At 41.6% G+C, this 13,461-nt stretch overlaps 1 protein-coding gene across 1 annotated transcript in view; it reads right to left on the bottom strand.

Moving 5' to 3' along the window:
- Window positions 1–13,228, bottom strand: part of LOC148008331 (uroporphyrinogen decarboxylase 1, chloroplastic-like) — a 43,906-nt gene extending 30,678 nt beyond the window's left edge. The window contains exons 1-3 of the mRNA XM_087674314.1: window positions 13,071–13,228; window positions 12,820–12,950; window positions 12,049–12,431 (exon numbers count right to left, since the gene is read on the bottom strand). Of these exons, the coding sequence (XP_087530440.1) occupies window positions 12,049–12,431; window positions 12,820–12,950; window positions 13,071–13,096 (540 nt within the window). The 5' untranslated portion in view covers window positions 13,097–13,228. The remainder of the gene's footprint in view (window positions 1–12,048; window positions 12,432–12,819; window positions 12,951–13,070) is intronic.
- Between the last annotated feature and the right edge of the window lie 233 nt (window positions 13,229–13,461).

Raw genomic sequence — 13,461 nt, 5'->3', positions numbered from 1 at the left:
GGCAAAGATCTGCACACGAACATGAGAAACATGCACAGAAGGCATAGGCTGAATGGTGGGAAGCCTGTCTATTTATAGATGTGGATGGACCCTCCCTAATTAGGGTTTGCACAAAAACACTCTCAATGCATGGAGAAAGTCACTCTTGCTAGATGAAGTAACTCACATTGGCGGGTGATGTGAAGTCTAGATGCTCCACTAGAGGTTTTGTCCTTCGATCAAGAGCTATCTCATGGAGTAGTAAGAAGCAGCCTATCATGGCCTTATCTTCTACGGAGGCTACCACCTGTACACTTTATCTATAGCTCAAGAGGCAATTTGGCTCCATCACTTGTTGGCAAAGATTGACTTTCCGCATTCAAGACCCACACAATTGCGCATGTATAACCAGAGTGCCTTAGCTCTAGCAAAGAACCTTGTGTTTCATACTCACACAAAGCACATAAGGATTCATATGGGAGTGGTTCGTACATTCCAAGTTTGCAGTGGCCTATTGTCCCACAAAGGATAATGCGGCAAATCTCTTCACGAAGCCTCTTCCACAAGCCTCTATACTTCATCTATCAGAAGTGAAGCAACAATGGAAACGTAAATATATGCTATAATAAACTGCTAAAACACAAGACAAAAGAGAAAGGGTCTTCAAATACTCCCAAGATCTGAGAGGGCTATTAGCATGCCATTTTGTCAGTGAGTGATCTCTTGGTTGTGAGCTCTGAGTATTCTAACTCATTTAGTTTGGATGCATTTCTTTTTCAACAAGTGTCATGTGTATTCACATTGTGTATACAAACAATTATCCAACTTTATCAATGGCTAGACAACATGCATATTTGCAATTATGATCAAGCGGGCCAATTATGATGCTTGCATCAACATTTTCACCTCCAAGATAGCTTGGTCAGTCAGTTTTTAATTGATCGATTGTACTATTTTGACCTATTTCTACAGATCAACCAATTTTGGGAGAATCTGACTATTTATAGCCAATCCACTATTGGCGCTAATCATTATTTTTATGTCTTGAAGATTGCACACTTCAACATCAGCTTCTCCGTCTCCAATGCTATCATCGCCATCAGCTTGATTTGGTGCCCTTGTTGATGCTCTGGACTGCATGCAAGGACTAATGAGTCCGCCATTGTATTCAACATTCATTTAAGATTAGTGCAAAGTATCACTTCATTATCTTCTCTTGCTATTGTCTCTCTCTTCTCTTTTCTCTCCGTGTTTGCGTTTCTGTTCCATTGCACTTTCACACTAGCAAGCACTCAATGATAGCTAAGGATGATGCCTACTACAAGAGACTAGAATACTACAAAATAGAGTTGAAGAAAGAGGGTTAAATGTTGTGGCTATGCATGGGCCACTTATCTATCAAAATGCAAAAATAGAAGCATAGATCATTCACATCTACATTAGAAAATAGACTAATCTATGGACTCATTAGAAACTTGCATAAGCTGAAAAAACGCATGAATTGGTACTACATATGACTACCCACAACTAAAAAGAGGCAACAAAGTGAAATAAATATCTTGTGACTAAAAATTTGTCTCATGTGTAAATGCTAGTAAGTGTTACACATCATCTTTCACAAACATGACATCACAACTTGTAAAGAAATGCCCTAACACAGAAAACATAAACGGAAATCGTACGACAAAGCACAGACTGATAAAAGAACACAGTTAGGATTAGGGTAACTCAAAGACAATGAACACAGTAAATAAATGAGTGATATAACTATTGAATAATACGATGCTCATGCAACAAACACACTATGCAGTGAATGAATACTCAACCTTAACTCCTGTATCTCAAGGATTAGGGCAGGGGTAATGAGCTAGAGAGTGTGTAGTACTCCGAACGGATCCCGAATCGCAGCAAGGTGGCCTCCGAATGTCGAACACCGGCAAACACAACAATGAGAAGCTGGATCTGATGTAGACAGCAGTGAGGAGAAAGACTAAAAATGCAGGCAACACTGTGCAAGGAGAGAGACTAAAAACGTAGGTAGTACAGTCTACAGAAGAGAGAAAGACTAAAAGCGCAGGCAGCAAGACTGTGATGATGTGTCATACTGTACGGCAGTAAGTTTGCACAGATACAACAGGCTGGAATCAGCTCCAAACTGCGTGAAGAGGACTCAAAATCAGGCGCCAACTGATGGAGACAGCAATGGACAACTTCGACTGAGATATCCTCCGTGAACGGGGTGTGGGCAGCAAGCTGAAACACTTGAAATTTGCAAAAACGAGATTAGAGAAGAGTGGAGGGCTAGCTGCCTATTTATAGAAAATTAGGGTTCTAGATCCTCTCCCACCTCTCTTGATCCGCTCCCCATTTTAGGGTTTTGGCTAAAATAAGCCTAAAATAAGCATATTTTGGGATTGTTTAAGTGGCTAAGTGCATTTCTTAGCACACCACCCCCTCTCAAGTCCAAAATAGGGCTAGAAAAGTAGGCTAGCCTAAATTTTAATTTACCCCAAGGCGTCCTATTCCAAAGCAACCAGGGCGTCGAACAAAGGGTGCACATCGGCTACCCAGTGGCCTACCTAGACTACAGAGACGATGGTTATCTTACCAAGGAAGCCCAAGTGAAAACCCAGAGAGGCCAAGGCATCAGACCAAGGGTGCTCAGCAGTTGCCCAAGGACCTACCAAGTCCTACAAACGCGGATGGAAACAACAATAGACTTGTTTGTTTTGTTGGTTGTTTGAAAAGTGTTTTGAAAATACATAAGTAATATAGAGGCAACGGCCGATTAAGTGACAGATAGGAAAAGATAAAGAGAGTTTTAAACCCAAGTGATTCACAAAACTAGCAAGCCAATCCCTAAAACTGACTAGGATAAGTGCCTACCTAAGGATGATAAAAGTGTGTGTGTGTGTGTGTGTGTGTGTGTGTGCCAATCATGTGGTGAGTATGGGGAGAGGCAAAAAAAATGATGGTGGGCTTAGCAAGACAAGCAAAGCAAGCAAGCAAGGTTAGGAAAGCTGCCTTTAGGAGAACTGCCACGTGTTATGCCACGAATATGGTGGATCCTAGAGTCGACCACTCCAAAAGACAGAAGAGGGATGAATACGCACAGATGCATGTAACAGAATGCCAATGCACGAGGTAATGCAAAGGGAGATGCAAGATGTCATGCTCATGCAATATGCTATGCAATGGTGCCACGTGGACAGTGCCCTTGTAAGGAAATTGTTCACTTGTCCAAGTGCCTGTTTACAATCAGGTCATCCTGACAGTGCAGATGAAGTTACAAATGTCTATAATACAATACAAAAGAATAAATGAATGTAATGTCTAAAAACTGTAAGCATCATCACTGTCACGATCAAGAGTAGAAGCTGTCCCCTCTCAAATTGGAAGAGAAAGCAAGAGGAAAGCATTCTCTCCCCGTCAAGCTGAAAAAATAGGGAAGGGTATACCCAAGCCAATCTTGGAAAGCAAGTACTGAAGAACCAATCGGTTGACCACTTTGGTCAAAATGTCTGCAAAATTATCTGATGAAGGCATAAACTCTAAGTGAATAGTGCCTAGATGAACTTGCTCTCGAAAAAAGTGAAAGTGGACTCCCACATGCCGCGTCCGTGGTGTGATGATCGGATTGCCCGCAAGGGCAATGGCACTCTGGTTGTCGCAGTCGACAACTATGGGAGAGACACAAGGAAAATGAAGTGCCGCCAGTAAACTCCTCAAATAGATGGCCTCAGTGGTGCCATCGAAGAGAGCCCGGTACTCAGCCTGGACCGTGAAAGCCGCCACCGTCTCTTGCTTACGGCCGGCGGACCAAGAAATGGGAGTTGTGCCCAAGGTAAAGAGGTAGCCGCCATGGAAACGTCGAGTGTCAGGATCTCCTACTCAATCAGAATCAGTATACCCCTACAAACATAAACCAGAACCATATGTCGAGCCATAAGAATAAGTACACCGCAAATAATATAACACACGAAGACATGCAATACAATGTGACATCCTAGGTGCTCTGAAATAATGACTGAGTATGCTAACTAAGTAAGCTAAATCTGGCCTAGTGTGAATTAATCAAAGAAGTTTTTCTACAACAGAGCAATAGGTATGTACATGTATCATTTCCACGATTGTCCGATTTCTACGCTCTACGACTCCATTCTAAGAGGGGGAGTTAGTAGAGGTGAGCTAGCGAGAGATGCCATGCTTCTGTAAAAACTCGGAAAACTCGTGGGCGATAAACTCACCGCCGGTATCACTCCTCATGCAACCGACACGACGACCAGTCTGGTTATGAACCAGCAGCACCCAAGCAAAAAAATATGTGAAAGCATCTGACTTATGCTTCAAAAAGTACACCCACATGTATCTTCAATGATCATCCACTATCAAAAAGAAGTACAATGTGCCATTCAAGGCAGCAGTGGATTTCGGCCCACAAAGATCAACATGAATCAATCTAAGAGGCGCCTCAACTCTATGTGAGGCCTGCTAAGGAAATGGGATACGGTGTTGCTTTCCGACCTGACAAGTTTTACAGACATGTCGAGCTAGCTTCAGGCATGAAAGGCTCTCAACCAGCTCACGGCGTGACAACTCATAAAGTGAGTCATAACCAAGATGCCCTAAGCGAAAATGCCAAAGACGCTCATTGTTCGTAGACTCCTGAGATGTGGCTAAGGCCTGGAAGCTATGGAACACGGAGCCCTCGACTGTTGGCTCAATCAAAAAGTGAGTCATGTGGTATAGGCCATTAGGTTGTATCTCACCGCACGAGCAATCACTAAACTAGTCTGAGAGTCAAGTATCTCGACTGTGGTCGCTGTAAAGAAAACCAGTCGCCCCGACTGGCAAAGCTGCTGAACAAATAACAAGTTCACCCAAGCTGAGGGACATGATATACATTGTCCAACGTAGCCAGATCTGGACCCTTGTCAGTGGCAAAATTGACGCAACCTTGAGCCTGTCCGAGGAGTTGTTTCCTACGCAAACCCGTCCGGCTGCAGGGGCTCGAGAATGGAAAATGTTCACTATAGGAGTCATATGATGTGTAGCTCCATTGTCCAAAATCCAAACAAGAGCTCAAGTGCTTGGTTGTGACGAGTGGACCTCCGTGGTAACCTCATCAAGAGGCAACTCACAGATGTAGACAAGACTCACATCTAATGTCTCTATGGAGACGATGTGGGCCTCTGCAAACCAGCGAGACTAACCCTCTAGAGTTGAGAATGTTGTCAACTGAGATGGTTGAGTGGTGGCAATATGAGTCTGACCTTTAAACTGCCCCTTGCCATCACCTTGCCTCCCTTGCTGGGGTTGCCAACTGAGGAGCGGGGGTCTGAGACTCGGGTTTTGGTGCTGTGCCTCCTGCCTTTGATCGACACTCGTCGTCAAAATGGCCAATCTTTTGACAGTGTTGACAATACCTATTTTTCCTAAGTACATTCTGTCACCCAGGTTTGAGAGATTGGGATCTTCCTTGTGATTCCTCGGATGGATTTTGCTTTTGATTTTGATTTTGATTTTGATTTTGAGTGGAGATTTGATTTTGTTTTCCCTTCCCTTGTTGCCCTTTTTGAGAATGAGTAATAAGAGCCTCCTCTGAAGAGGAATTCATATAGAACTGATCGAACAACCGTATGTAACACAATAGCTAACACTCAAATTCATAGAATGTAGGCATGCTAGGTTTTGAAACTATGCCTTCCACAAAATTGAAGTATTTCCTAGGGAGTTTGTTTAGGAACATTGTGACCTGATTGTCAGAGAGCTTAGGAGTCCCCGTAGTGGAGAATTCACCGAGAAGACGCCGATACTCAGTCAGCTTGACTTTCAAATCATCCCGGTCAATGATTTTGAAAAGCTGAAGCTCATGGTCAAGATTAATACAATGGGTCCTATCCCGAGTCACATAGCAATCAGTCAAGTGTGCCCATCGCTCTGAAACTAAGTCAAAATGCTGAAGCTGAGAATGAAACACAGGCAATAAGCCCTGCATCAGCTCAACAATAGCAGAGGCATTCTTAGCCTTCTATGAGCGGACAACTTCGTATGGAACAAATGTGGGATCGGATTGGAATTGCAACCCCTGCACAAGATCCCATAGGTTATGGGAGTCAAGGACATGTCTCATCAAGTTCGACCAAGTAGTAAAGTTTGACCTGTTAAAACAAGTCTTGTCATTAAATGCATGCTTAATAGAAGATGAGCTAGAACCATGAGCTGTTGAGTAGGTAGGGTAAGATGGATGTAGAGAATAAGATTGTGGAGGGTAAGATGGTGGAGGTGGATGTGTCTGATAAGAAGAAGGAGGGAAAAAAGATGGGTAGACAGAAGTAGGCTGAGTGTCCAATCAGTGCCAATTGAGATGGAGGCACTCGAACATGAACGTTTCCATAAGGTATCCGTGTAGATGGAGACACTGGGACACGGAAGCCTTGTCCAAAGTGAGGTTGGGGCACAGCAATATGACCAGAAGGTCCACTAGGTAAAGCCATGGAGGCAAACTGTGGAGCCAACTGATCCACACTCGGGAGAGACTAGGGGGGATACCCAGGCTACAATGATCCCGAAAGTGTGTGTGAAGTAGATGGAACACCACTCGACAAAGGTAAGAATGAGATCCTAAAGGATGTGCCTATGTTTTCATAACCCCCCGATGTGATGTGTGATGCGATATAAGGTGTCTGAAATGGAAAAGTGAATGGTGTAATGGAAGTGAAAAAGCAACGGATAAATGTGGTGGGATGGATGGGTTTTGAAAATGCGGTATATGAGATGCAGATGCATTTTGTTTATTTTTATCATTTAATGATTGAAAATGAAAATGTGAAGATGATGATACACCACACAATAAAGAAAAAGGAACACCAAATTCATTCTCGTTTTGTGAAGTAGACGAAAAAGAAGGAAGGGTAGAAGAAAAGATACTAGCTTTTTCTTATAATCCCCACGACATGTGTTAATATACAAGAATTGGTCCTCAAGAGAACCTTTTCTGTAGTCAACAAACTAGACTCTTTCTTCCACACGATCTCTACCATAATATTGCAAAGCAGAAGAGGTAAAAGAAGAAAGAACAAAAGACGAATCTAAAGTACCTTACACCAGAGTGGACGGAAGAGGATGAAAGAAAGAAACATACTCCGGGTCTTATTCTCCAAGGGGGAGGGCCATTCCTAACAGAGGTCTCGACGGCCCTACAATATCATCAAATTTACGTGCAACATTTGAAGAGAAAAATTCATGCATACCTTCATTTAGAAGCTTTTCTTGAAGGGCAATCATTCGATCAAGCTTCTCAATCTTCTTTCATCTATAAGCTATAATGGGTTTGTATTCTTCAGAGGTCAGCTTGCCTAGCTTTTATTCCATGTAATCAGAAGTATCTTCCACCATGTCGGAACTTTGTGGAGCAAGCTAATCGGCTCACTCTCGCTCGGTTCTCGACATGGTTGGTTTTGGAGACTGAATTGGTATTGTGTTCGAAGCCATTTGAGCCTATTGTAGGTCTTGCTTCCTGTGTAGAGCTTTCACATCAAAGCCCTAGGTTTCTCAGAGAGTATCAAGTTCTGATACCATGTAAAGAAATGCCCTAACACAGAAACATAAACGAAAACCGTACGACAAAGCACAGACTGATAAAAGAACATAGTTAAGGTTAGGGTAACTCAAAGATAATGAACACAGTAAATAAATGAAATGATATAACTACTGAATAATACGAAGCTCATGCAACAAACACACTATACAGTGAATGAATACTGAACCTCGAACTCTTGTATCTCAAGGATCACTCTTATATCTCAAGCATCAGGGCAAGGGTAATGAGTTGGAGAGTGTGTTGTACTTTAAACGGATTCCAAATCCCAGCAAGGCAACCTCCGAATGTTGAACACCAGCAAACGCAACAATGAGAAGCTAGATCTGATGCAGACAACAGTGAGAAGAGAGAAAGCCTAAAAACGCAGGCAGCAAGTGAGAGAAAGACTAAAAATGCAGACAGGACAGCTTACAAAAGAGAAAGACTAAAACGTAGGTAGCAGGTGAGAGAAAGACTAAAAACCCACGCAAGATAGCCTGCAAGGAGAGAGACTAAAAACGTAGGCAATACAACCTGCAGGAGAGAGAAAGACTAAAAACGCAGGCAGCAAGACTGTGATGATGTGGTAGGCTGTACGGCAACAGGTCTACACACGAACAGTAGTCACCTGGCTAGAATCAGCTCCAAACTGCGTGAAGAGGGCTGGAAATCAAGCACCAACTGATAGAGACAGCAATGGACAACTTCGGCTGAGATATCCTCCGCGAACGAGGTGTGGGCAGCAAGCTGAAACACCTTAAATTTGCAAAAACGAGATTCAAGAAGAGTGAAGGGCTAGCTGCCTATTTATAGAAAATTACGGTTCTAGATCCTCTCCCACTTAACTCTCTCGATCCGCTTCCCATTTTAGGGTTTTGGCTAAAATAAGCCTAAAATAAGCATGTTTTGGAGCTGTTTAAGTGGCTAACTGCATTTCTTGGCACAACACAACTAACTAAAATATGCCTAACTAGTGGAGGAATAACTTGTAACATTTGCCTTTAGAATTATAGCCAACAAAGATACATTTGATAGCCTTATGATTCAATTTTTTGAGATATTACATAGATAGTAATGCATAAGCTAAAGAACCAAAATATGCAAGTTAGCAATGCATAGCATTTTTCTAACCGATGCAAACTTCAATGCTTGGTGGGGTGCTTGTTTAATACATAAGCTGCAGACAACATAATCTCAAGCCAAAAACCATGTGGCAAGGCTTGACTTTTGATCACATTTCCTGCCGTCTCCATGAGATGTCTATCCTTTCTCTTAAATACATCATTTTGTTGAGATGTATACGATACTATACTTTGATACTATATCCCACATTCAACTAGAAATACACTAAAATCTTTAGACATATATTCCCCCCTCAATCAAAACAAAAAATGTCCACTTAAGATCTTGACAAGTATCAACCATTCAAATTGTTTAAAGCAAATAAATACTTCAAACTTAGCTTTCAAAGAATCCACCCATATATACTTGAATAATCATCACTAAAAGTCACAAAATATAGATAATTGTTAAAATATATTGTGTTTATCAAACCACAAATATTATTGTATACAAGCTATATTTTGTATACAACTCTCACTCAACCATCTTTTTGGGAAGAAAATATGCTATATTTTACCTAGTATACACCCTTTGCAAATGTGTTTTACAAGTGCCTTAAGAGTAGACAATAAAGACACCACGTCAAATTTATACAAGTACAGTCAACTAACAAACTTCAAATGACCAATACATACCAAAGTTTTGCATCTAAAACAACCCGAATCTAAAATTGCACATACCATATATTCTATACATTTCCCATAATTATTGAGCTTATATAATCCACAACATAATAAACAATATGCAATAATTGTATCATCACATAAAAACTCGTAAATAGAACATTTTGCATCTATAAATTTGACAATCAAGCCAATCTTGGCAAGTATAGCTGGTCACAATCAGTTGGGATGAAGATACCAACATGAAGAGTGCCTCCCATATGCAAACGTAGATGTGGCAATGATCTCGAAAATCAAGTAAATTACTGAGCATGTATAATCCACAACGTAATGAACAAGATGCAATAATTGTATCATCACATGAAAACTCATAAATAGAACATTTGTCGTCTATAAATTTAACAATCAAGTCAATCTTGGCAAGTGTAGCTGGTCACAATCAGCTAGGATGAAGAAACCAGGATGAAGAGTGCCTCCAAGATGCAAAACATAGATGTGGCAATGATCTTAGATGTCATGGACAACGGGATGGCCACTAGCACAATAAAATGCAACATAAATCGATGTTGCCAATTGATAGAAAACCTCCAAGACAAGTCATGGCTGGCTAGGGAGTCTCCGGATGTGCGGCAATAATGGTAGAAGATCAAGACACCAGCTCCATAAGATGCATAACCACCTAATGGAGAGGAGAGAGAATAAGTGAGATGTAGAAGAATGATCTTCCAAAATGAGGAATAAGAGCAGGGGACATGAATGCCACAACTTGTTCTTCTATAAGAGGTTTTTTTACATTTGTTCTAGTAAAATAAAAGGAACAAATACAAATAAAGCTTTTTTGGGATTGTTAATGAAGAGCAAAACCAAACATCGATGCACTAAAATTTGTTGTAGATGCATACCGTGATTTTGGTTTCTCAACACACCTTTAGTGTGAGTTCCTTGACTCTTTCAACTTCTTATTCCTTAATAGGCACTTAGAGGGAGTGTTGAGACTCCGTCTAGGTCCATATCCACAAGCCCTTTACATGGGCAATGCCCAATCAAGCACACATTTAGCCATGTGTCACCATGAGCTTCTACCCCTGCACCCACCAATGTTTGCAAGCGAACTACAACCAATTTTGCTATTACAAGGAAAAGAAAGGCATATCACCATGGGATTGTAACATACATTCTGTAAACACAACTTTGTTATTGGTTATGGAGGCATGATCTGGATAGAAGGCCTAACCTAGAATCAAAATCAACAACATCAAGAGGTCTTTTATGAGTCTTTGACATTAGAAGGAAGCATCACAATCGGGCTTACTGTATTTGTGATACTTTATGGCATTCGTGGTGCTGCAATTAAAAACCAACCAATGATTTCTCTCATACACAACCTATTTATAAGCAGCCTGTGTACATACTTCATTCATCCATTCAGTATTTATACACCTGGGTTTAAACCTTGGGCCATTCACCGCTCTCTATCATCTTCGTATTTTTTTCACCTTCTTTTGCATCTTTATTTCCATCATCCCACACCTTTAAATCTTAAACGATCATTAGCCACCTCACTGGAATGGATTTTGCCACTTCTGCAAACCCATAACAAATGACTTGCTCCTATGAGACAACAACCAACTCTGAATTCTATTAGGGTATATAATGCTATCAAAGTGTAGCCAATGCGGAAACGTATAGACAAGACTTAAAGACAATGAACAGGAGAGAAGAGGGAGAGAGAAAAGAGACAGTAGAACGAAAAAATCTGCAGTCAATGAATGCTGAAATGAAGAAGGCAGATATACAAACTGCCTGTCGAAGGCTCTCCACAAGCCGATCTCTGTCACCACTTGAAATACAAGTGAGTTGTGGACTGAATGAGACTGGGCATGAATAGCAAAAAAATAGCCCATGGATTTTAAAATGACCAGGTCAGCCAGCTAAAACTCGTCAACCAGCTGCTAAACTAGCTGATAGCACCTAAATAGTGCCTAAAATCAGTGATCTGCAGCCAAACTGCCACGTGGCACTGCCACCTGCCCCCAAACTATCCAACCTGCCCAATAAAAGGTGCCCACCCCTGTAAATTGCAACATCAGACATCTCTTCACCATCATGTATAGAAAGCTTTAAGCCTAGCTCCATAGGAGTGCACATAGGTTTGCAATCTTGCATATTAAACCTATGTAACAGACGACACCATGCTGGATTTGGGTGAACTGAATCCCCAATAATGGTGTAGACAACCCATATCTGACATAGCAAATGCATGTTTTAATTCAGCCTTGAAATCGGCAATTTTTGCTTCTGAAGGTCCAGTGAGCAACATCAACTGAGACAACAAATAAAGAGACATCATTGTGAATAGTAATAGATCACCAATAAGAGCCCAAGGCTGTGACACCAACTCAATTCGGATAGTGGGTAGATCACCATTAGGAGACCAAGGATGTGACAAATAACTCAAACCTCGGGTTACACTCCTCCCACCTACTTGCTGAAGATTCAAGACATACTCTAGCAGCATATTTCTCCCTTCCAAGGCTAGTAGACTTATCTTACTAACTATGCAAGAGAGGAGGATCAAAATGAAACAACCTTTTAAGTATCTAAATTCCTTTTTAAAGATATGCCTTATTACACAAAATCTTGTGGGAGCATTGTAACACTTTTTGTCTCATTAGTATGTAGACTTTTAAATATGCCAATGGATCTTTCCCTCCCTCTATCTCTCTCTCAAAATCAACTTACCTCTGTTCTTAATAAGCGTAATGACTCCCCCACAAATTGCAGCTTTTCAAGGTCAATCCTATGTAGGGATGACAACCTTTCTTCTGCTTGAATTGGATGCTCGATTATTGGACCTTTGTTCTCATCAATTTCAAAATCTATCCCAAGTGCAGGCAAGGGGGTTAGTATATCTGAGAATATGATCACTCCATCTGGCTGAAATGCTCTCCATGGCTGAAGAGAGATTTCCACAATTAAGTCTACTGTTTCTGACCTCTCCCGAAAACTTGGATGCTTCTCTGCCAACTTTCTGTAGGCAGCCATATACCGCCCTGCCTGCCGCATCATCCAAGCTGGTGGGCGATTGACAATTTCCCCTTTTGCAGCCCGCACCAGTAATGGATCTGCCAAGACCATATCTCAGAGCTAAGGCATGAAACATAGCACAAGATGCAAGACAGGTTGCCATGCTGCAAGACCACACAGGCTGCAGCCTGAGACATCAGACAGCAGATGCACAATGACTAAGTGGTTGAGCTTATCAAATTTTGTGCTACAATCATCGTAGCATATGCAGTTGGATAGATATGCCAGTAAATCTTGTGAAACTACAGAAAAGCATACAAAAAGGTGACAATGCAAAGGCGGTGTACAAAGCAATCAATGGTGAAATAAAAATTTCAGCATGCATAGACGGCAAAGATAAACTAAACATACACCCGTTTATACAAGCACGCATAAATGTACGCACGTATGCATCAAATGAAGCCGCGATAGAGACAAAGGCCTTACCATTTGAGGGCTGGGAAGCGTGAATTGAAAGCCGACCATTATAGGAGCAAGAGCGAGACAAATGTGAGCTTGAAGACCCCAGCCTTTCACCATTGATACTGCTCGATAGGCTTCCAAGCCCTGGACATGGCCTGTTCTAGGTTGGACAACCACAGGAGCTTCAGAACAGCGCAGCCCAGGCTTGACACATACCCTAGAATGAGAAGCGTGCAAAGAGAAAGAACCAGCGAGGGAAGCAAATTTTTACTGACCTGCAGAGTGCTGTGGCTGACGCCATAGAATGAAATTCAAACTACGTAGGAATGGATAAGCACCTTCGGAGTCCACTTTGGCTGCCCATTTCCGTTGGCCCCCGTCTACCCGAGTCATGTACACCCAACATGCACTTATTGAAATTGGGTGCAGACACCCTTGCATGCTAAAAGGATACAGTTTGTAAAGATTTTGAAAAATATTAAATATATAATTTTTTTGATTGGTTGCAAATGTAAAAAGTGCATCTTTGTCAGTCACTTTGCAAAGTGGGTAAGGGACATTTCTGGTCCAAAAGTAGGCGGCGGGGAATTCGCCTATTTAGTAGGTCATATCCTCTCCATTGCTCCAATGTGTAAAGGAGTGCGAGTGCATAACCCCTAAATAAGT

This window comes from Lygodium microphyllum, unplaced genomic scaffold (genome assembly GCF_053477565.2).
Source record: "Lygodium microphyllum isolate KBCC unplaced genomic scaffold, Lygodium_microphyllum_v1.1.10 scaffold_190, whole genome shotgun sequence".
Taxonomy (NCBI): domain Eukaryota; kingdom Viridiplantae; phylum Streptophyta; class Polypodiopsida; order Schizaeales; family Lygodiaceae; genus Lygodium; species Lygodium microphyllum.
Note: the sequence above shows the minus strand (reverse complement) of the source record. Positions and strands in the feature narration are given on the sequence as shown.